The 25,133-nt window shown below is 40.8% G+C and overlaps 1 protein-coding gene across 1 annotated transcript in view; it reads right to left on the bottom strand.

The window, feature by feature from the left end:
• Positions 1 to 25,133, bottom strand: part of LOC126475036 (cholinesterase-like) — a 157,744-nt gene that overhangs the window by 55,989 nt on the left and 76,622 nt on the right. Inside the window, exon 6 of the mRNA XM_050102581.1 lies at positions 11,506 to 11,708. Coding sequence (XP_049958538.1) covers positions 11,506 to 11,708 — 203 coding nt within the window. The remainder of the gene's footprint in view (positions 1 to 11,505; positions 11,709 to 25,133) is intronic.

The following is a 25,133-nucleotide window of genomic DNA, read 5'->3' as shown; positions in this document are numbered from 1 at the left end:
CCGATGGGAGACTATATCCATCATTGGGATGAATTACAGAGAATGAGCTTTTACATACCTCCCTAAACTTGTAGAAGTCTGAAGTACCTGGAGCATGGCGAGATCTGCTCCACATATATTGATGAGTACATCAGGTGTTACACAATCAGCACAAGCAACCAGTGAGGTGACAATGATACGACCTGTGCCACTATAGCTAACGATTTTGAGAGAAACCATCACATATACTTATATGTATGTTGATTCTTCTGTGCACTAAGTAGAGTCCAAAACAGTCTAGCCTCGATGTCAAGCATGTTAAATTTCATTTTAACAGAGTAAACGATATGCCTTTCCTGCACTAATTGTATTGTAACTTTACCAAAGTAGAATGTCTGAAAGAGATGTTACTGTGGTACTATCAACAGTGTAGATTAAATACTTCACAAAATTTATCAAATTATAACTAAAAATATTATTTTTCATGAACTCCCCCAGCAATTATGATGTAGATTTCTTTAAAATATTTATAACGAATAATGTTTTATGATGAAATTGTAAGTTATTTTATTATTTTTAGTAATGTTACCTGGTGTGATAATTATTACATCTCCAAGTCTAAAAGATGCTTTTAGAACTGTTGTACTAGATAGTGCATTACATTAATTTATTTACTCCATCATAATCATATTTATAATAATGTATCTGCAAAACATCTACACCAAATTTAATGTTATTAGGAAATCATTTGCATTTAATATCTTTGCTTAAGTCTATTTTTACAGTTTTGTATCTTTTTACTCATCAACATGAATAATTTCCATTTCTATTGTTATGACTGAAACTCACATTTTGTTCAGAAGATGTAGGTGAAAAATATCTCTTATAACAATTTATTTTAATATTAAATTATTTTCCATCATTTGGATTCTTGACAGTCCAAAGTGATCTATATCTTCTCATTAATTTCCTTGATATCCAATAGTCAATCTTAAACTTATAAAATCAGTAAGTTAAAGACACATATGCCTTAAAATATTGTATTAACATACCTGAAGGGCCTGCCACAGTGATGATCAGTTTTCAGTTACAAGAAAAGTCTTCCCAGCATGATGATCAGTTTTCAATTACAATCAAAATGTTTAAATTTTGGGAATTTAAGGCAGAGTATTGTGTAAAGACAAGCGAAAAGGCTTCATCATGAGGTTACCCTGACACATTTCATGTAGAAGTTCTTTACTTACTTTTTCTTACGAAATATCTTTATCTTTTGAAAAGTGTTATGATTTTATGTAATAGTTCGTATAGTTCCCTATTGGTCTCCTCCAGAGAACGTTTCAAATCTCGCATGTTCAGGTAGTTCATTTTTGACCATATTTTACTTTCAGTAGATCTAGATAGTTACTTTTGTGAATTCTTTGTGTGTTTCTACCATACTCACTTTCGATTTAGCAATACAAACATTCTGAGCAACCTCTTAACATAGCCACTGAGGCATTTTTGTTTCCTTGAACTCAGTTTGATGTTAACCAATGGGAAGCCTTCGTCGGTTAGAAACCATGGCGCAGTTTTGTTTGAAATAGCATTCACCATTCTAGATCAGGGTGCCACAATTGGAGTTATCTTCTCGGCTACGACTTGGGAAGAAGACTGGCTCTGTATGGTGGTGGCTTCTGCTGGTGTGGAGATCCCATATGGATGAAATGAATGGGTGAAATCGTTTCAGCTATAAGCCATGATTGAAAGGCTACACAAAATGGTTATTTCAGGACTCCTTGCCAATTTCTACACGGCTTACATCTGCTTACCACACGTTGGAGTCACCATATCCTTATACATAGTGAAACAGAAACTCATAGATTAATCAATTTCCATTAAATAGAAGCGGATTATAGTGACAGCCATTATTTTTGAATGCATAATGTTGTAGACACAAAGTTACCATCCTCCCCTTAATTGTGGAACTGTTATTGCTTTGTTTAAAGAGACATTAAATCTCGAGTGTTCCTTGCTAAACTAATTTTATTGTCTGTTACATTGAGAATTACTGTGGGCTTTTACATCAGTTATCTTCTTTTTGTAATAGTGTGTATTTACATAAACGATATTGCTTCTGAACTAATCTATCCACAACTAGTCATTTCTATCTAAATAATGAACGACCTCATACCATGCAACATTGCCATGTTACTGGTGCCATTAATTGATTCTAATCTTGTGAATGACACCGTATCACGTTGTGTGCCTGCAACTAGTTGTTTCTGACCATGACCAACGAATATTCTGATGTATCAGGGGACACACAATGAAATAAAGTCTCAAAACATTATTTATAACCACTGCCCTTTTGCGTACTATCAGATTAGTGACCCAGAGAAGTAGATCGATGACTGCTGCTTCGACAATGACTGTTGGTTAAATGTGCTGTGGAGTGATCTGACATTTTATTGTAATGTTTGATGGAAATTATAATTTATGTTTCAATTTTGATATCTCAGATACTCTCTTAAGCTTAATATTAGTAATTTTATATCCAAGGAACATACTCATGACCACTGCTAGATGCTATAAGTAGTTTTCAAACACTTTCACACTTATTCAGTTCTTAATTACTTTCTTGATGAATCACTAATCACTGCTCAATGTTCAAATGATAATTAATTAAAACTCTGTTCCAGTGTGTGTGTGTTTGTGAGTGTGTGTGTGTGTGTGCCTGCGTGTGTGTGAGAGACTACTATTTGTAGATACCATCAGGTGTCAGATTGCTTTTCCAAAGTATTATCTGAGGTATAAAGTTTTGTGCTTGCTGTATAGCTTAAAAGTTCAGGGTTTAACTATCACAACTTATGGGGTGTAGTTCAGTCCTTTCTGCACTATATGTACCTTCCCAACTGATGCTTCAAATATAAAACTTGATTTGTTTGTGCTATATTTTCTTTAATAAAACTGTTTCGGTTGTGTGAATACCATATTCACCCAATTTTTATTATGTTGATCATTTATATATGAAATACTATCTCTTTATTTCATGGGCTTGTAAATAGTTTCTGCCCTTGATTTTCCTCTTTTATTGTAATATTATCTCTTTGTAGATGTGTTCAGTTTTAACTTTTTTAAGCATTTTAGTGACTACTTGAGCATTATAACCATTATCTACAGCTACGTACTTCGAAATGGCCATTTTTTGTCTTTTCTGCATACTGATTACTAGTTTAAGCAAGACGTTGATTGGCAAAAGAAAGTGAACCATGTTGTATATTCTATGATGAAATGTGTGCAAATCGGTCTCCTGCAATGCAACAGTTATGTTCATCACTAAGGTTTAGTTTCTGATGGAGAACACGAAGCTTTGTGGGAAATTCATTTGTCTTATTCACATTCCATTTTAAAAATAAAGTGGAACTGAACTGAATGTAAAATCTGTGAACATCACCTACAAGAATCACACGAAAAACTGTGTCGCTAGTGATGAAATCTTTTCGGTTGATAATGGAGAATCGTTATATGAAAACCATTTTCCACCCAACGTGAAAATTTATGGGATTTTTGGTTTGATAGAAGAGCAGGTAGAACTGCAGACGCCAAGCGTTTACAGTATCGAATGCAAATGGGTATTGCACTATATCGGAGAGATGGAGGGATGCACATCAGAACACGTCAGATATGTTCGAATAGGGCAGACAGTCAAGTCCGTGGTAGCAGAGCATAGCTTCCATAAGGAACACATATTCGACTTATAATTAAAGAAGAAGCTATGCAGTGTCTTTGGGTTGTGGGACCTGATTCTTAAAGAGGCCATAGAAATACGTGTACACAACATGGGTTTCAACTCAGCGCACAAATGCGAAATAACTACCGCAACGCTCTGTTCTGAAGAAGGCAGTGTCCGCGGACAGAGTGGACAGACATAGCGACTCGATGCCTTCTTCGTCGCGGCGGTGCGTTTCCCCACCACTAGCTACTCCACACTCCCCTCCACCATCGCAGCACCCTCTTCTGGACTGGCTGCCCACAGATGTGGTCAGCACAGTGGATATATAAATATGCTGCCAGAAGATGATGGCTTTTTTTTTTTCATCAGGCTTCTGACTGGTTTGATGCGGCACGCTGCCAATTCCTCCCCGGTGCTAACCTCTTCATCCCACAGTATCACAAGCCACCTACGTCCTCAATAATTTGATGGATGTGTTCCCACATCTATCTTCGTCTACAGTTTTTGCCCACTACAGCTCCCTCTAGCGCCATGGAAGTCTATCCCTCATGTCTTAACAGATGTCCTGTTCATCTTGTCCAATCTACTTATTAGTATTTTCCACATATTCCTTTCCTCTCCGATTCTGCGCAGGATCTCCTCATTCCTTACCGTATCAGTCCACCTAATTTTCAACATTCGTGTGCAGCAACACATCTAAATGCCTCGATTCTCTTCTGTTACGGGATTCCCACTCTCCATGTTTCACTACCATACAGTGATGTACTCCAGTCGTACATTCTCAGAAATTTCTTCCTCAAATTAAGGCCGATATTCTATAATAGTAGACTTCTCTTGGCCAGGAATCCTCTGTTTGCCATTGATAGTCTGCTTTTGATGTCCTCCTTGCAACATCCGTCATTGGTTATTTTACTGCATACGTAGACGAATTCATTAACTTCATCTACTTCGTGATTATCAATCCTTATGTTAAGTTTCTCGCTGTTCTCATTTCTACTACTTCTCATTTCTTTCCTTTTTCTTCGATTTACTGTCAATCCATACTCTGTACTCATTAGACTGTTCATTCCATTCAGCAGACCATGTAATGTTTTTTCACTTTTACTCAAGATAGCAATGTCATCAGCGAATCGTATCAATGATATCCCTTCACCTTGAATTTTAATTCCGATCCTGAGCCAGTCATTTATTTCCATCATTTCTTCCTCGATGTACAGATTGAACAGTAGGAGCGAAAGGCTACAGCCTTGTCTTACACCCTTTTTAATACGAGCACTTCGTTCTTGTTCGCCCACTCTTATTATTCCCTCTTGGCTGTTGCACATATTGTATATGACCCTTCTCCCCCTACAGCTCACCCCAACTTTTCTCAGAATTTCAAACATCTTGCACTAATTTTGTCGAACACTTGCTACGAACGTTTCTTGATTTTTCTTTAGTGTTCCTTCCATTATTAACCGCAAGGTCAGAATTGCTTCTCTCATGCCTTTACCTTTCCTAACGCCAAACTGGTAGTCGTCTAGGGCATTCTCAATTTTCTTTTCCATTCTTCTGTAAGTTATTCTTGTAAGCAACTTAGGTGCTTGAGCTGTTAAGCTGATTGTGCAGTAATTCTCGCACTTGTCAGCTCTTGCCGTCTTCGGAATTGTATGGATGATATTTTTCCGAAACAAACTGCGTACTGCCTTCTGTCTCGGGTTCTTCGGCCGACGTTCATTGCCGGTGGTGAAATGGCAGTGGAGGGTGAAGCTTTGACAGTGCCAGCCACTCGTGCTGGCGAAACGTCAGTAAAATCATCAGATAAATGTCGGCCGAAGAGCCCGAGACAGAAGCAATAGGCAGTTTGTCAACAAATGGCTACCAAAGCCTTAACAATTTTGTATTTTTCCGAAAGACAGATGGTTTGTCACCAGAATCATAGATTCTACACACCAATGTGAATAGCTGTTTTGTTCCCACTTCCCCCCAAACGTTTTAGTAATTCTGATGGAATTACCCTTGAGCCTTATTTCATCTTAAGTCCTCCAAAGCTATTTTAAATTCTGATTCTAATACTGGATCCCATATCTCATCTAAATGGACTCATCTCTCTTCTTCTATCACACCAGACGAATCTTCCCCGTCTAGAGGCTTTCATTTGTTCTCACCTACCCGCTCTCCCCTCTACATTTAACAGTGGAATTCCCGTTGCACACTTAATATTATCACCCTTGCTTTTAATGTCGCCGAAGGTTGTTTTGACTTTCCTGTATGCTGAGTATGTCCTTCCGACAGTCATTTCTTCTTCGATGTCTTCACATTTTTCCTGCAGCCATTTCGTCATAGCTTCCCTACACTTCCTATTTATTTTATTTGTCAACGATTTGCATTTCTATATTCCTGAGTTTCCCGGAACATTTTTGTACTTCCTCCTTTCATAGGTCAATTGAAGTATTTCTTCTGTTACCTATGGTTTCTCCGCATTTACCTTCTTTGTACCTATGTATTCCTTCCCAACTTCTGAGATGGCTCTTTTTAGAAATGTTCATTCCTCTTCTACCGTACTGCCTACTAAGCAATTCCTTATTGCTGTATCTATAGCCTTAGGGATCTTCAATCGTATGCCACCCGGAGTGGCCGAGCGGTTCTCGGCGCTACAGTCTGGAACCACGCGACCGCTACGGTCGCAGGTTCGAATTCTGCCTCGGGTATGGATGTGTGTGATGTTCTTAGGTTAGTAAGGTTTAAGTAGTTCTAAGTTCTAGGGTACTGATGACCTCAGAAATTAAGTCTCATAGCGCTCAGAGCCATTTGAATCATTTTTTAACTATCTTCAATCGTATGTCGCCCTTCCTTAGTACTTCCGTTTCCCATTTCTTTGCATATTGATTCTTCCTGAATAATGTCTTAAACTTCAGCCTACTCTTCGACACTACTATATTATGATCTGAGTCTACATTTGCTCCTGGGTACAATCCAGTATCAGATTTCGTAATCTCTGTCTGACCATGTTATAATCTAACTGACATCTTCCCATATCACTCCGCCTTTTCCAAATATACCTCCTCCTGTTGTGATTCTTGAACAGAGTATTCTCTATTACTAGCTGAAACGTGTTACAGAACTCAATTAGTCTTTCTCCTCTCTCATGTCTTGTGCCAAGCCTATATTATCCGGTAAACTTTTCTTCCACTTGTTTCCCGTACAAATGCATTCCAGTCGATCATGACTATTAGATTTTCATCCCGTATTACATACTGTATTACCCTTTCAATATCCTCATACATTTTCTCTATCTCTTTATCTTCACATTGTGACATCGGCATATATACCGGAATTATCGTTGTCGGAGTTGGTTTGCTGTCGATTCTGATAAGAGCAACCCTGACACTGAAATGTTCACAGTAACAGACTCTCTGCCCTATCTTCCTGTTCATAATGAATCCTACCCCCATTATATCATTTCCTGCTGCAGTTCATATTACCCTATACTCATCTAACCTTAAATCCTTGTCTTCTTTCCACTTCATTGACCGCTACTATATCTAGACTGAACCTCTGAATTTCTCTTTTCAGATTTTCTATTTTCCGAACACGTTCAAGCTTCTGACATTCCGCACCCCGACACGTAGAACGTTATCCTTTCGTTGATTATTCAATCTTTTTCTCATGGTAGCCTCCCACTAGGCAGTCCCCTCCTCATGATCCAAATGGGGGACTGTTCCGGAATGTGTTGCCAGTGGAGAGAACATCAAGACACTTCTTCAATTACAGGCTATATGTCCTTTGGATACAAGTTACGTGTCTTTCATGAAGTGGTTTCCATTGCCTTCTGCATCTTCATGCCGCTCATCTTTGCTGATTCTTCCGGCTTTAGGGGCAATTTCCCAACCCTACGACAAGAGAGCACCCTGAACCTCTGTTCGCTCCTCCGGCCACTGGCAGAATGAGGATGGCTTCTTACGTCAGAAGTCTTCAGCCGCCAATGCAGATTATTAATCAAAACTTAAGAAAAGACGGGATTCGAACTCGGGACCGAAGATGTATTGATTATGAATTAAAAACGTTACCACAGACCACTTGTGCATGATGGGTGAAAAAGTGCTTGATACCTTCCCACATGATAACGGCACAATTTGGCTGCTAGCCCAACCATATGCCGAGAAGGCCTCCAGTAACATTTGTCTTCACTGTGACTTCAAGAGTTCTGTGTATTTCAAGAATTATGAAGACATGTATTGACAGGCTCAGCCCCACCTGGTGGAAAACCAACTTAGCAGCTCACCACACTTACATGTGTTGTATGCTGCTGTTATTTTACATGTGATGAAAGAGATCTTACACTATAATTTTTGACTTTTGACAACTAATGACTAATCAATGATAAGATTAAGAATTTTAAATTTCTTATATTTTTGAAAAGTGTTACTCACTTACTTAGAGACTTATATCAATGATTTATTTTCATTTATAGACACTAATGTTACAATTAAATGATTGAAATTTGTGACAATTTACTACTGATACTATTAAAAATAAGTATTTAAGTATACATTTGCAGCATCTCTCATGATAATGTTGCTATTGTTCTGGTTTGACGTTGTTCTCCATGCTAGTCTATTGTGTGCAATATTCTTCATCTCGCAGTCTACATGCCTGCTTACAATATTCAATCCTTGGTCTCCTTCTGTAAGTTTTACCCCATACGCTTCGTTCCATTACCAAACAAAGAATTCTTTGATGCCTAAGGTGTGGCCTTCTTCTACACGAGTTATGTCCTAAACTTCTTTCTTCCAAATTGTCTTCAGTATATCCTCCTTAGTTATTGGATCTACCCATCTAAACTGCAGCGTTCTTTTACAGCACTGTAATTCAGAACCTTCTGTTCCCTTCTTGTCGGAATAACCTTTCGTTCATGTTTACATTCGTACAAGACCTCGCTCCAGAAAAAACCTCCAGTAAAGACTTCCTAGCTTCCTCATATGTGTTAGATGTGAACAAATTTCTCCCACTCAGAGATGCTTTTTCTTGTTAATTCCAGTCTGCATTTTATAATTTCCGTACATTTGCAATCATTAGTTTTCTGCAGCCCAAAAATAAAACCCATCTACTAATTTAATTGTCTCATTTCCCAAAGTAATTCCCTCAACGCTACTAGCTCTACTTCGACTACATTCCATTAGCAAGATTTATTTTTAGTGATGTTCATCTTATAACATTTTTTCAAGGAATTGTTCATTCCATTCTAAGGCCTTAGCCTTTGCTGACAGAATTACATTAAAATTGGCGAACGGTTAAGTTTTAATTTATTCTCAATTAACATTAATTCCTTCCCAAATATCTCAGGGTTTCCTTCACGGCTTAGTGAATAGATGGAGTAACGTTTCGGATTGGCTACAACACTGTATCACTCCCCTCTTGTAACTACTGTCTGATTTCCACACAAGTAGCAAATAGCACAAGTAGCAAATACCCTTTGGGCAAAGTTATTTTATCCCTGCCATCTTCAGAACTTCAAAGAGTGTACTCCGGCAAACAATGTCGAAAATTGTCTACATTTTCAAATTCTATAAACATCGGTTTGCTTTTCATCGACTTATTACACGTAGGATTTGTTTGTTTGTTGTTGCTTTGGCGTGCAAAACAGTTGAGGACATAAGCGCCGGTAGACGTAGTGTGATTACTGCCTCCGGTGTTTCTACATTTTTCCTGATCTACTCCAAGATCTGACTCTACTGGTTTCTTCATTCTTCTGTAAATTATTCCTGTTAATATTTTACAAACACGACTTATTAAACTGATTGTCAGTAGTATTCACACCTGTCAGCACCTGTCTTTAGTGGAATTGGAATTCTTACATTTTTTCTGAAGTGTGAGGGTATTGCGCCTGCCCCCTATGTCTTACACACAAATTGGAATTTTTTCGACGTGGCTGGCTCTCCCAATGGTTCCGTAATTCAGAGGGTACCTTGTCTACGTCAGGTGCACTGTTTTTAGAGTTATGTCCTTCAGTGTTCGGCTGATTTTTTGTTGTTGACAAATGTCATGTGTCAAGTCTACAGCTACCTCCTCTGCACTTTAAAATTCGTCCTCAAGCTCGTTCTCTTACACAGACCTTCTATGTATTCCTTTCATCAAACGACTTTACCTTCTTTGCTTAGTAATTGTTTGCCGTCTGAGCACTTGTTTTTCATTCAGTAGCTTCCCTTTTAGATAACGATCCCTGTATTTTCCTATTCTTCCCCTAATTAAACTTCAACTTGTCGTCTACCAATCCACACAGGGCTATTTTGCAGTGTCTGCCAGTAACACTGTCTATGCACCTGTAGTCCCTTTCGCCAACTCCATTTGCTTTATCTTTAATTTTTGACTTTTCGTCGGTTACATTCAGTCTCTCCTGAGTTATCCAAGTTATTAAATTAGTACTTGTCTTTTTATCTTTGTCTTTTTTTGTTTCCTATTTCATTCCTCAGAGTTACCCATTAGAATTCAGTAGTACTCTTATCAACAGTTTCAGTTCAACGTGGACAAACGCTCCCTTTGAAACTCACAAGAACCCTTCATTCCTTCAATTTATCCATCTCCTTAGTTTCTCACCTTTTTGCAATTTCTTCAGTTTTAATCTGCAGGTCATAAACAATAAATTGTAGTCAGAGTCCACATCCTGGAAATGTCTTACACGTTGAAATCTGGTTTTGTTATTTTCGCGTTATCATTATGTCATCAATCTTAACTCTTGCAGTGTAGCAGAGACCATCCACATATATAACCTCGCTACACGATTCTGTAACCAAGTATTAGTGATGACTGAAGTACGCTCTGTGTAAAATTCTACTAAGTGGCTTCCTCTTTCACTCTTTTTCCCCAGTCCATGTTCTCCAAATACCTTTTCCTTCTCTTCCTTTTACTACTACCGAATTGAAGCCGCCCACCAAAATTAAATTTTCATGTCTTGTAACTATCTGAATAATATCATTTGTCTTATCATGCATTCCTTTAGTTTCTTCATCTGCGGACCTAGTTGGCATACAAACCTGTACCACTGTGATGAGAGCTGGTTTGCAAGTTTATCTTGGCTACAATAACGGGTTCACAAGGCTCTTCGTAGCAATGTACCTGTATTCCTACTTTTTTTTTATTAAGGTTTAGGGCTAATACTGCATTACCCCCCATCCAGTTTTGTGTTGATGATCCAATGCTCACCAAACCTAAAATCCCGTTCTTTATTCCCCGCCCAAATTAAAGGATCTAACATTCCACGCAATTTCCTCTGCCAGTCCTAGCATTCCTTATGACGACTTCCACCACCCAGGGATCGAATTGGGGAACCATTTTATCAACGGAATATTTTACATAAGAGGATCCCATCGTCACAAACCGCATGGTCGTAGCACAGAAAGTACTACAGTAGCTGTCCCCTTTTTTCAATAGCTTACATTACCAGACCAGTAAGACCATGCTGGCTAAACTTAAAAAGCTGGACCCATCAGTCTTAACGACTGTTTCTCCTAGACTACTGAAAAGGTTGCTGTTTCTCTTTAGGACGTATTAGACAGACCTCTCCGCAGATACCCCTAAATTGTGATTGCACGTGTTATCTGCGTTATTCAGGCAAGCAGTCAGCTCGATATCGGTAAGGTCCATGATTCACATGGGACTCAAAATATTTTGTCGTCTATAACGAGTTATCAGTTTGAAGAAACCTAGAAGATATAACAAACATTGCGTGACCCCAAGTCCCCCCTCACACTTTCCCCTACTATCACAGCTCAAATCTTGTACACACTTTCGCTCATATGCAGTACACAGAAGGAAAAAGTTGTATTTTTACGTACCACTTCTGTCTGGATAAGAGAGTCGTTCACCAGAAGGTCTGTTACGTTCACAGATTGCAGAAAATCGAGCAGCTGTTGTGAATCGTCGGTTTCGTAGCCGAGGATGGCTCCTAGTTTGAAAGAATGAGTTCGGGCATTTGCTGTTGACAGCGGGTTTGCGACGACGAAGTTGCTACTCTGAATAATAGCTCTTGAGAACAGACCTGCAAAAGGACGTATTACACATTTCAGTTAGTGTCGGCGCTGAGAGGTGTGTCACAGGTATTGCACTCAAACAGAAGCCTTGTGACTTATTCACCATGTTACTGTCCCTCTGAAAGTACGCATCAGTGGATACTATTTCTGGGAAAGTAATAGGTAATCAGTTGTTAATAAGAAAGTGAATCAGTAAAAAATAAATCGTGTAATCTGACTCCTACACGTAATGTATACCCTCGACCTGATGCAAAAATATTTTGGTGGATCATCGAGACTCTGATAAGACATAATCCTCAAATTACAGAATGCAATAAATTTTTACGGTATAACTTCTGCATGACATGATTAACATCTCACTTTCTAACGATTAACTAAGGTACATCTACATCTACATTTATACTCCGCAAGCCACCCAACGGTGTGTGGCGGAGGGCACTTTACGTGCCACTGTCATTACCTCCCTTTCCTGTTCCAGTCGCGTATGGTTCGCGGGAAGAACGACTGTCTGAAAGCCTCCGTGCGCGCTCTAATCTCTTTAATTTTACATTCGTGATCTCCTCGGGAGGTATAAGTATGGGGAAGCAATATATTCGATACCTCATCCAGAAACGCACCCTCTCGAAACCTGGCGAGCAAGCTACACCGCGATGCAGAGCGCCTCTCTTGCAGAGTCTGCCACTTGAGTTTATTAAACATCTCCGTAACGCTATCACGGTTACCAAATAACCCTGTGACGAAAGGCGCCGCTCTTCTTTGGATCTTCTCTATCTCCTCCGTCAAACCGATCTGGTACGGATCCCACACTGATGAGCAATACTCAAGTATAGGTCGAACGAGTGTTTTGTAAGCCACCTCCTTTGTTGATGGACTACATTTTCTAAGCACTCTCCCAATGAATCTCAACCTGGTACCCGCCTTACCAACAATTAATTTTATATGATCATTCCACTTCAAATAGTTCCGCACGCATACTCCCAGATATTTTACAGAAATACCTGCTACCAGTGTTTGTTCCGCTATCATATAATCATACAATAAAGGATCCTTCTTTCTATGTATTCGCAATACATTACATTTGTCTATGTTAGGGGACAGTTGCCACTCCCTGCACCAAGTGCCTATCCGCTGCAGATCTTCCTGCATTTCGCTACAATTTTCTAATGCTGCAACTTCTCTGTATACTACAGCATCATCCGCGAAAAGCCGCATGGAACTTCCGAAACCATCTACTAGGTCATTTACATATATTGTGAAAAGCAATGGTCCCATACCACTCCCCTGTGGCACTCCAGAGGTTACTTTAACGTAAGTACGTGACAAAGGAAAAGAAAAGAAGTAGAGAATTAATAGCATAATAAGTAATCGGGCATAACTCGAGAAAGCAACTAAGCCTTGTGTTCAATAGAAGAAGGAATTCAGGAAGCTCCAATGTGGATTCCTTTAGCCCTTTGTGAGGGACTAAAACAACCATGAACGATATTAATTCTGAAGAAGATTATTCTGTACCTGAAAACAGCAGCGATACAAGAGAAGCAAGTAGGGAAATTTGCAAGGTTTTAAAAAGCAAGAAACCTGTAATTGAACGCAAAACATAATAGTTAATCTGTTAAAGAAATCTATTGGGGTAGTATTTTGTGGCGTCTGTTGGAAATACTCTACCAACTGAGAGGTATTTTAAGTTCACATGGAAAAGGTACTTAGGGGGCTATATCTGAAAGTCTGTCATGAAGTATTACAGATGTTAACAAGTGCCTCGTTAGAACACTTTCTCATTATGCATACGTTGATATGTACAAAAAAAGTATTGCGGGGTTCAAGAAATAGGAATATCTCAAAATGCATTTGAAATATTATTAACAGCTGCTGGCTATAGTTCAAGTGCAGTTTCTCATAGGGGTCCAGTGTGGACTCCAATTATCGGATGGCAGCAGAACGTAACAGATACGCTAAAGCTGTTAATGCTGAACCGATGTACGCTGGAAAAAAAAAAAAAAATTGTTCCAATATTGGCCACCAGGTGCAGATCTGGCGCTGTAGAGCATCTCGTCTACGCCTTCGATGCTCATACTAAATAAACTGTGTAAAGAACTTACTTACTGGCTTGGCCTTTTCTGCCCGCGTCCCTATGCTACTCCTTTACATATGGAAACATTGTTGTACGTCTTTCTTTGCATTCGCAGCGGGAGATATGCGCCAGGTAGCGAAAACTGGAACTAATTCTTTTTCTTGCGTTAATAGGTTCCACATTAACGCATTAGAGTATCTGGCAAGTGTCGTTGCCATACGAGAAGTCTGTACTAGACCTCTGTCTGTAGCTCACTCTAATTACAATCAACCGCTAGTTGATGGATCTGAGCCTCCGCGAGTCAACAGATCTGCATATAACGATCTGCAGGGGGCTCTTGATTATCTGTCATCACCAGTACAGCCTATACGGGCAGTGATTCGAGATACTGGCCGGCAGTCAGCGAGTATTCCCTGGCAGTTTTCGTAAGACTGTCCATGTGCGCGCGGTCTTGCTTGTCTTTAGGACCCGGGAGTTGCGTAGTGGGTGCCAATGTGACCAATGTGACCAGTAGTGAGAGGCGTTCAGTATATATGGCTGATTCGACGTGCACAACAGCCGCAGTACATCGCACATCCCACAACACTGCTGTAAAGGACGTAGTTAGGATCTAGCTATCGTCCTGCAAACGGATGTTTTTCGAGGGTTATTTCAAAGCAGCGTTAGAAGCATTGATTTCTGGACACTAGCAGTTTCCTGGGTTGTCTGTTTGTGCCTGCGCCTCCAAAAGGAATGCGGGAACACCAGCTGTTTTTAGATTCTAGTTATTTCTCCAGAATATGCGGAGTATGTAATGTCTTATAAGCAAATTATCGACACACTAAAACAAAGAAAATGACGTACCATGAAGGAATTATCAAACTGGTGCGGTTACCGGTAAATGTGATGCACAAGCGCAGGCAAACAAATGATAACAATTTCAGAAATGATGGATGATTTGTACTTGAGGAAGAGATTCACAAATTTAGCAAGTGAATCACACAATAGTCCACCTCTGGCCTTCATGCAAGCACTTGTTCAGATTGTCATTGATTGATAGAGTTGTTGGCTTTCCTCCTGAGGGATGTCATGTCAAATTCTGTCCAATTGGTGAGTTATATCGTCAAAATCCCGAGATGGTGGGAGAGCCCTGCCCATAATGCTCCAAACGTTCTCAGTTACGAAGAGGTCCGGCGACCTTGTTGGCCAGTGCACGGTTTAGCAAGCAGGAAGAAGCAGTAGAATCTCTTGCCAAATGTGAGCGAGCTTTAGGTTTGGTGAAATGTAAGCCCAGGATGATTTGCCGTGAAGGGCAACAACAAGGGGCGTTATCGTCAACGTATCCCTGTGCTGCAGGGTATCACGAATGTCAAGCAAAGCAGTCCTGCTACGAAAAGAAATGGTACACCAACCCATAACAGCTGGCTGTCGGGCCGTATGGCGAGTGATAGTCACGTCGGTACCCCACTGCTCTCCGGGACGTCTCCAGATCCGCCTTGGGCCTGGAATCTCATCGACTGGAGTAGTCTTTATGCTGATTCCCGCTTCGAATTAAGCCCGCCGACCAGCGAAGACGTGTCTGGAGGCGCCACAGACATCAATGGGGTACCAGCGTGACTGTCGCCCATCATACGGCGCGTCAGCCAGGTTTAATGGACGGGGTAGCCATTTCTTTTTGTCGGAGAACCATTTGGTTGTCGACATTCGGATCCTTACGGCACAACGATAACTCTACGTTATTCTACGTCCCGTATTGTTGCTTTTCATTGTAAGCCAACCTGGGCTTCAATTTCAGCTAGATAATGTCCGGACGCACCCATCTAGAGTTTCTAGAGCTTGTCTTCGTGCTTGCAAGGTCGCCGCGTCTCTCACCACCTGAGAACGTTTGGAGCGTTAGGGGCAAGGCCCTCCTACCAACACGGGATTTTGACGATCTAACTCTCCAATTGGACAGAACTTGGCACTATGTCCCTGAGGAATATATCATAGAACTTTAACAATAAACGCCATGCCGAATAACTGCTTCAATAAGGGTCACAGGTTGGACCAACATGTTACTGACACTCTCAATTTGTAAAGCTCTTTCTCTTGAATAAATCATCAACTTTTTTCTGAAACTGTACACCACATCTACCGATGTACGTTCTTTTCGGCTAATTGCTTCGTGATGCGTCGTTTTTTTCTGTCTTATGATGTACATGCCAAACAAATTAATGTTGCGTGTACACGCGAGTTGGTGAAAGCACTCTTGTTAAAGAAGGAACTTTCTTATAACTTGCGGTGTTCGTTGCACATTTCGGTTAGTAATTTTTTTTATTTCAGTATAAATCAGCAGTTGCTAACTTTCACAACTTACTTTGAACTCGTCGTTTTAAATTGGTCCCGTAATTTTTTTCATGTGTTAAATCTGAATAATTTTCCTTAACGACCATTTTCTTTCAAAAGGAAGATTGTTTTAATATCGGAAGTAGATTAAAATTTACCAAACGTTGGCAAGATAAGGCGTTAATCTTTCTACAGTTCTGATTTTGTTTCAAGGAGGTGACGGAACAAGCGATGTAGTCTTCGTCAATATCAGATGTTTGTTAGGCTACTTCTACTTATTGTTGTAACAAACGGTGAAACGAAATGATCGTATGGCATTGAATGCTGGAAGTCTCAAGCCGGTGATGTTCTGCTGCCAAGTTGCAAGTCTTTTCATTAGACGCCAAATTAGGCGAACTGCGTGTCAGTGATGATGAAATGATGATGAGAACAGTACAACACCCAGTGCCAGAGTGGAGGAAATCTCCGATCTGGCCGGGATTCGAACCCACGCCCAGTGTATTGCGGTCAGACGCGCTGATCACTCAGCTGAGGGGGCGGACTGCAACAAATGGTAACTGTTCTTTATTTGTTGTAAGCTAGAAGTAGAAAAACGAGCAATCTTTACTTCAGGAACCCGTGTTTCCCCTGTTACAGGTTCTATGCAGTGGAATTCCATCGACTGTACTGCGATTATTCCTGAATATGCTCTTAATACTCGATTAGCTTATATACTATGTGATCATAAGTATCCTGACACCCCATGGACATTAAGTCCATTGTGCTGCCACGTACTGACAAGTACTCCATATCAGTGACCTCAGTAGTCATTAGACATCGTGAGAGAGCAGAATGACCGCAAGACCGCTACGGTCGCAGGTTCGAATCCTGCCTCGGGCATGGCTGTTTGTGATGTCCTTAGGTTAGTTAGGTTTAACTAGTTCTAAGTTCTAGGGGACTAATGACCTCAGCAGTTGAGTCCCATAGTGCTCAGAGCCATTTTTTGAGAGCAGAATGAGGTGCTCCGTGAGACTCACGGACTGAGAGCGTGGTCAAGTGATTGGGTGTCCCTTGTGTCACACGTCTGTACACGAGATTTCCACACTCTTAAACATACCTAGGTCCACTGTTTCCGATGTGATAGTGAAGTGGAAACGTGAAGGGACACGTACAGCACAAAATCGTACAAGATGACCTCGTCTGATGACTGACAGAGACCGCCTACAGTTGAAGAGGGTCATTATGTGTAAAAGGCAGACATCTATCTAGACCATCACACAGGAACTCCAAACTGCATCAGGTTCCATTGCAAGTACTATGAAAGATAGGTGGGAGGTAAGAGAACTTGGATTTCATGGTCGGTCAACTGCTCATATGCCACACGTCACGCCGGTAAATGCCTAACGACGCCGCGCTTTGTGTAAGAAGAGTAAACGTTGGACAGTTAAAAAACGGACAAACGTTGTTTGGAGTGATGAATTACGGTACACAATGTCGCGATCCGATTACAGATTGTGGGTATGGCGAAAGCCCAGTGAACGTCATCTGTCAGCGTTTGTAGTGCCAGTAAAATTCGGAGGCGGTGATGTTATGGTGTGGTCGTGTATTTCATGGAAGGGGCTTACACCCCATGTTGTTCCGCGCGGCACTATCACAGCACAGGCCTACTCTGATATTTTAAGCACCTTCTCGCTTCCGACTGTTGAAAGGCAATTCTGGAACGGCGAGTGCATCTTTCAACACGATCGAGCAACTGTTTATAACGCACGGCTTGTGGCAGAGTCGTTACACCACAATAACATCCCTGTAATGAACTGACCTCCACAGAGTCCTGACCTGAGTCCTATAGAACACCTATGGGATATTTTGGAACGCCGACTAGGTACCAGGCCTCACCGACCGACAATGATACCTCTCCTCAGCGCAACAGTCCGTGAATAATGGGCTGCCATCCCCCAAGAAACCTTCCTGCACATGACTGAACGCATGTCTGCGAGAGTGCAAGCTGTCATCAAGGCAAAGGGTGGGTCAACACCATACTGAATTCCAGCATTATCGATGGAGGGCACCAAGAACTTGTAAGTCATTTTCAGCCAGTTAACCAGACACTTCTGATCGCAAGGTATACATTCACAGTATACGATGCTGATTTATATCCGACCTTAAGGGCTTTGAATGTGATGAGGTGTAATCACGCTACCAAATTCCTCATTTACTAGGGTTCCTACAAGCTGTCCTTTACTTATAATCGGAAGAAAGACACACCCAATTAATCAACGACTACCCGTTTCATCTACAAGTGCATGGAAAGGGGGTGTCATTCTTCTGGGTAATATGATATGTCGTAATTCAAGGAGACGAAGTAGCAAATGAAGCGGACGAGGCTGTCTTAGTGCGAAACACAATTTTATATCGCGCAGCACCAGCACATGCAGCTACCTCATTGTATTGACACAGTATCACATATCTGTTGGAGGAGGAGTCTTTCATTTCACCTACCTTTTGGAACCCTCGTACGTTTCACTACTAATGAGCACATATTGTTTCAGACTGTAGCCACAATGGAGTGGCCGCCGTGGGCTAGTGGTGCTGACACGGTAGTGCAGCGTATTCGTTGCGCCCACAGACCGCTGTCTGTGGTAAATAAACTGATTGAAGTTCTCATACATGGGCTTTGAAAGATGTCATGCGACATATGCTCTGAAATGCAGATGAAAAACCAACGAAGAAACAAATGGAAAGAAAGAAAAGGGAATAGCGTCTTTGATTAGTAATCAGAACATACCGGGTCCCCGGATAAATCCGCGTTTGTGTTGAAATTCTGAAGAAAAATTATCAGCAACGGCGATCGAATACCTCTCGTATAACGAGTCACTCTTGTTCTGCCAACGGCCTTGTCAAAGACGATGAAGGAGCAGACAAGATTGTGGCAACGTTCTTGCCGTTGGTGTAATCAACTGCCCTTGAAAGGTGGAAGAATTAGCAGCGATCGAAGGTGTGAGCATGAAGAAGACACTAAGAACCACCGAATTCAAGACGCCTAATGTGTATTCACATGACATGAGGATGTTATTGAGAAAGTATCATCATCATATCTCCACTGGCAAAAGATTCACTACTAATCCTCCCTTCGCATCTCCTGTGGGGGTCTGCCATAGTGAAGGCGGCCACGAGAGAAAGAATGAATAACATACGAAAGTATAATGTTCTAAGAGTCAGATCTTAAAACGTTGGTCGCCTGAATACGGTAGGGAAGCCAGAAAATCAGAAAAAATGCAAAGGGTATGTCTCGATATAATGTGGATGAAAGACGTGAAATAGAAACATGCCAAGAGTGTCTGGTCAGACAAGTATAGGGGTAATATGAACAGCAGCAGAACGTGGTATAACGGAAATAGGATTCGTCATGAATAAGGAGGCAGAACAGAGCTACTGTGCTCAGCGATAGGTTTATTCTCATCAAACAGGTGACTACAACAATAGTTGAGGCATGCATACCAATATCGCAAGCAGAAGATGAAGAGAATGAATAAGTATATAAGGACTTTGAAAATGTAATGAAATATGTAAGCAGAGATCAAAATCTGATATCCATGGAAGAAAGGAAGCTATATTTGAGAAGGGAATGGAAGACGGTATGAAGGGATGATGTGGATTCCGCATTAGAAAACAGAGAGGGGATAGATGAATTGAGTTCTGCTTTAAAATTCAGTTAGTAATTGCTTGTCAGGGTAATACCAAAAGCAGCAGAAAATGGTATAACCTGAGTAGGATTCGTCACCAACAGGAAAATAGAACTGAAAGTAAGTTAATTCGGAGAGCTCAGTGACAGATTTGTTCTCATTAGAGTCGACAGAAAACCGACACCAACAACAATAGTTCAACGATACGTGCAGACATCACAAGGAGAAGATGAAGGGACGAAGAAAATTCAATATGTAATAGTAAATGATCTAAAAACCATGGGCGAGTGGAACATAGTACTAAGGGAAGGAACGAAGAAAACGTTACGCGATAAAATGGTCTTATTTGTAGGAATCAAATACGAAAGGTACTAACTGGATATTGTATACATCCCAGTAGCAGCGAATAAATTATTTAAAAATCAGGATTGGACGAGCTATACTCGAAAATGGCCTTGACATACGGAAAGATTCCAGCCGGCTAACATCATGGTCAGACAGAGATTCCGAATCAGTATTGGATTGTAAAACGTATCCAGGAGCACATACGAACTCCGATCGTAATTTAGTAAAGAAGAGGAGTAAAGTAAAGTTTAAGAGAATCGTCTGCAGGAACCAAGGTGCGAAGCAGAGGAATAGTGAAGTACAGAGGAGTGATAGATGTGTCTGTAGTTCTCTGAGGCTATAGAAGCTGCGATAATGAATATCACAGTAGGTAGTTTAGTTGAAGAGGAATTGACATCTGTGAAAGGGCAATCACAGAAGTTCTACAGTCAAACATAGGGGTAAGAATTGTAATTGTGAAGAAACAGCTGGCAACAGAAGAAATACTTCAGCTGATCGACGAAAGAAGGAAGTATAATAGTATCGGAGAAACTGAGGCATACAGAAATATGTCACTCAGGGATGAAATAAATAGGAACTGGAGGGAAGCCAAGGCGAAATAATTTTCGGAACAACAGATGCAGCGTAAAGAAAAGTCAAATCAAGTTTCAGTAAAATTAAAAGCAAGATCATCAATATTAAGAGTACCAGGAAAATTCCAGTGTTAAACGCAGAGGAGAAAATGGATAGGTAGAAATAGTACATTAACGGCCTTTATGACTGAGAAGACTTGTCTGCTCACGTGATTGAGGAAGTAATGGTAGTCGATATGGAAGATGTAAGAAATGCAGTATTAGAGTCACAGTTTTATAAACCGTGCAAGACTTGCTGTCAAATAAGGCACAAGAGATAGCTAATAATCCATCGGAATTTCTGAAATCATTGGTAAAAGAAGCAACTAAGCGATTTTTTTGAATGGCGTGTGGAATCTTTGAGTCTAGAGGCAAGGGCAGATAACGGCGAGAACTATCGTACAATCAGCTTAACAGTTCTGCATCGAAGATGCTGACAAGAATAATATACAAAAGGATGAGAAAGAAAGTACAGAATCTGTTACATGACAATCAGTTGGGCTGTCAGAAAAGAAGAACACCACAGAGGCATCACAGACGTTACGGTTGATGATACAAGCAAGACTTACGGAAAATCAGGATATGGGCATAGGATTTGTCAGTCTAGAAAAAGGGTTCGACGACGTTTGCCGGTTCCCGTCAGATCACCGAAGTTAAACGCTGGCGGGCTGGGTTAGCACTTGGGTGGGTGAACATCTGGTCTGCCGAGCGTTGTTGGCGATCGGGGTGAGGCAAAGTGAGGAGCTACTAGACTGAGAAGTAGCGGCTCTGGTCTCGTAAACTGACATACGGCCGGGACAACATGCCCCTGCATAACCGCATCCAATTACGTTTGTGGGCTGAGGATTATACGGCGGCCGGTCGGTACCGTTGGGCCTTCCAAGGCCAGTTCGGACGGCAAGTCTTATGTTAAATGGAGCGAGACATTCGAAATTTTGAGAAAAGTTGAAGCGATAGGGAAAGACGGACAACAAGCAATATCTTCAAAAACGAGAGGGAACGATAAGAGTAGAAGAACAAGTACCAAGTGCTCATATTAAAAATGGTGTTTAATAGGGATGTAGCTATTCTTCCGCAGTGTCGAGTCTATACATCGAAAAAGCAATGATGAATATTAAAGAAAATTACACGAGTTGAATTAGAATTCAGGGTGAAAGGATGCTAGTGATAAGATTCGTTAATGACCTTGCTGTCTTCAGTGAATTTAAAGGAGAATTGCACGACCTGCTGAATGGAATGAACAATCTAATTAATAGAGAAAAGGGATTGTGGCTAAACTGATGAAAGTCGAAAGTAACATGGTGTAGCAGAAACGAGATTAGCGGGAAATTTAACATCAATATTGGTAACCAAAAGGTAGACGAAGTCAGGGAATTCTGCTACCTTGGGAACAAAATGGCACATAGCGGACGATAGAAAGAGGAGTTAAAAACAACCTAGCGCATGCCAAGCGGGCATTATTGGTCAAAATAAATCTAGTAGTGGAAACTACCTTCCTAATAAGAGGGAGAAATTTCTAACATTCTAGGTCTGTATGAAAGTGGATCGTGGACTCTGTGGAATCACGAAAGGAAGAGAATAATGCGTTTGAGATGTGGTGCAGTAGAATGATGTTAAAAGTTTGATTGATTAACGGGAAATAATGTTGTTGTCATAATCGGCAAAGAATGGAACACATGGAGAATACTGACAAGAAGGAGGGACAGGATCATAGAACATATGTTTAACATCTAGGAATCAATTCCATGGTTGTATAGGGAGCCGCAGGTGGCAAAATCAGTACGGAAATATAAAGACGGGGTCGTATACAGCAAATACTTGAGCTTCTGGGGTGCAAGTCCTACTCTGAGAAGTAAAGAGTGATATAGGAGAGAAACTCCGGCAGGCCGCATCAAACCAGTCCACGACCCAAAAGAATACCACTGCATAGCATCCGTCGGATTACCAGTCCGATACAGGTGTGGTGGTCTTTTTCTCTTCTAACATTGTTCTTCGTCAAGAAAACTCACTGCCATTGGCAGAATTGTTCCGCTCCACAACACTGATGGTGATGTCACTTGTGACATCCAGATGAATAGACGGCTGGAAAACATCATTCTGTGGGATAAACAGTGACTCATCCATGAACGGGACACTACTTGTTCACCGTGGACAACGGTTTCGATGAAACATGAGATGAGCTCGTGTCATGTCGGCACCTGATCGTATGTAATTGAAGACACACATTGCGTCAAAACACTCTGATCATAAGTTGCTGTCTGTAACTTTGCAGCCAAGGAACTTTCGCCTCCTTAACTTCACACTCGTAAACCAGCATTTAGCACGATCTTTAAGATGAACCCCTTTAGTGTACAGAGACTGGGTGCGTGCAATGCAGCAATTTTCGTTGTTGAAGATGAGGTAGAAGAGGTGAGCATGCAGTTTGGTAGAAAATGGCGACCACAGGTGGCTGTGAACTTCATTACAGGCACATTTATTTTTGTTACGACGCTACTGGCAATGTCCACGCCACAGAACATTATTTAGCTGGACACGTGCGAGCAGTGTGGTTCGGTATCCCCAAATGTATTAAAACTTCAATTGCATGAAAATCTCTAAGGGCTCCATAGGTGCAAAGTAATCCAGCACTAGAATCCATCTGAGAGGTCTCTGCACAAACTGGTTAACCTTTTCAGTCCGATAATACTCAGCAGCAAACGCGGTTCGAGAGGTGACTGTGTTGTCTCTTACTAAAGCATGTACTCTGCTGGTTGCACCTCTTTGGTTACTTAAAGCAACTATTCTACCACAGAGTTGTCACATGGTGTGTATCTTTCCTATACTGCCACAGGCTGTTTCCATCCTCTTTACTACTCCCAGAATCGTGGGATGATCCTACAGGTGACACTCAACTCCCAATCTATCACTCATTGACTGTGATCATTTTCTGTCACATAAGCGATATTGAATAATGTCATCCGGATGTGTTCGCTGTGCTAGCTACAACTCGAATACTTGACACCAAACATACATAAAAAGGTAATGAGAACGCTGTGTAAGTAAATCGATTTAAACTGACGTCTGCAGACACAGTTCGCTTATGTTCTCTCCCAACATCGTTTTACGGACATAGTGAAAGGTGACTACACTGAGTCACAGCGCCAGAGATTGCGCTAAAGAGTATGATTCCGCCGCCTCCACTGGGCAGTTGTAGTTCAGAGGTTGCCGTGGGCAGTGCTTGTTGAGAGGATGCCGATAGCAGTACTAGTCGAGTGCGTGTCGTGTGCAGTTGTTCTGTTGGGCGAAATAGCAGATGCTGTTCGATTGGGGATGTTGTAATGATCACAGTGTACTTTTCGTCAATATATATGAAGGTAAAAAAAAATTTTTGTTTCAAATTTCCTAAATAACAATGCCTCTTGGTCACAGGTTCAGTCAACAAAGCATCTGGCTTGTGTTCATGTATTAGACTGTAATTCTGGTTTCTATGTGCAATTATAGTATTTCTGGTTTTTTAATTACTTCATTGTAAATGGTGTTTAAAATATCTTGTCGTATTGAGGAAGAACCGAGCCAGATACGTGTACGTTGAGTCACACTTCCACACACAGAACAGTTACATTTGTGCTTTGTTGTTTCGTAGTTTTTACAGTTGCTGGGGACTTAATTAATCAACTGTGTTAACGGAAATTTCCTGTCACTCTTTGTTGTTATTCTGTGCAGTCCGATTGCGTACTAATACTACTCAGGGCCAACCGGTTACGAGACTTCGTAACCGGACATACAGCTACTAAAATTATTGCATTTTCATTTAAATAATTAAGCCCCCACGCACGTGGCGACCGCTGCTTCGGATCGTCCCTTGGAATTCTTTTGATAGTAAAAATAGCAGACAGCAGTATTGTTGTTGTAATTTGTAGTTTAGTAATTGTAGTCTATATTGCATGTGTAGATTTGGTAATTGAACATTTGTGGTTGTCTTGTCATTCTTGTAATGGTATTTTTGCAGAATTAATTTTTGATGAGTCGTATACAGGTTTGACAATTTTGTGCAATTATGAAGATTTCAATTGTTCGTTAATCGTGTTTGTCGGGGAGCATTTCGTGTGAATGGTATTGTTGGTGATAAAGTGATATATAGTGTGTAATTTTCGTATAGTGACGAGTTTTGTATGTGATTACGCAATCGATGAAAAAGGCAAAAATGATGGATAGTCAGAATGACGAAATTGTTAACATCGCGAACTCGCCAACACAGGAGAACAGTATGATGAAGTAGAAAACAATTTAATAAGCAGGGAAAATAGTCCGTAACCAGTTCAAAGTTTTTCACAATCGGAAAATTTTCAGAATATGTGATTAACGATAGAAGATTCTGAAATAGTATCGAACACAGATAGCTTTACTGCTATGACAAAGGAAGTTAGTGTTACGGGAAATGTTAGGGGCGAAAAGAATTTCGAA

Source organism: Schistocerca serialis, chromosome 4 (genome assembly GCF_023864345.2).
Source record: "Schistocerca serialis cubense isolate TAMUIC-IGC-003099 chromosome 4, iqSchSeri2.2, whole genome shotgun sequence".
NCBI lineage: Eukaryota > Metazoa > Arthropoda > Insecta > Orthoptera > Acrididae > Schistocerca > Schistocerca serialis.
The sequence above is the reverse complement of the archived record's forward strand: the minus strand, read 5'-3'. Positions and strand labels throughout refer to the sequence as shown.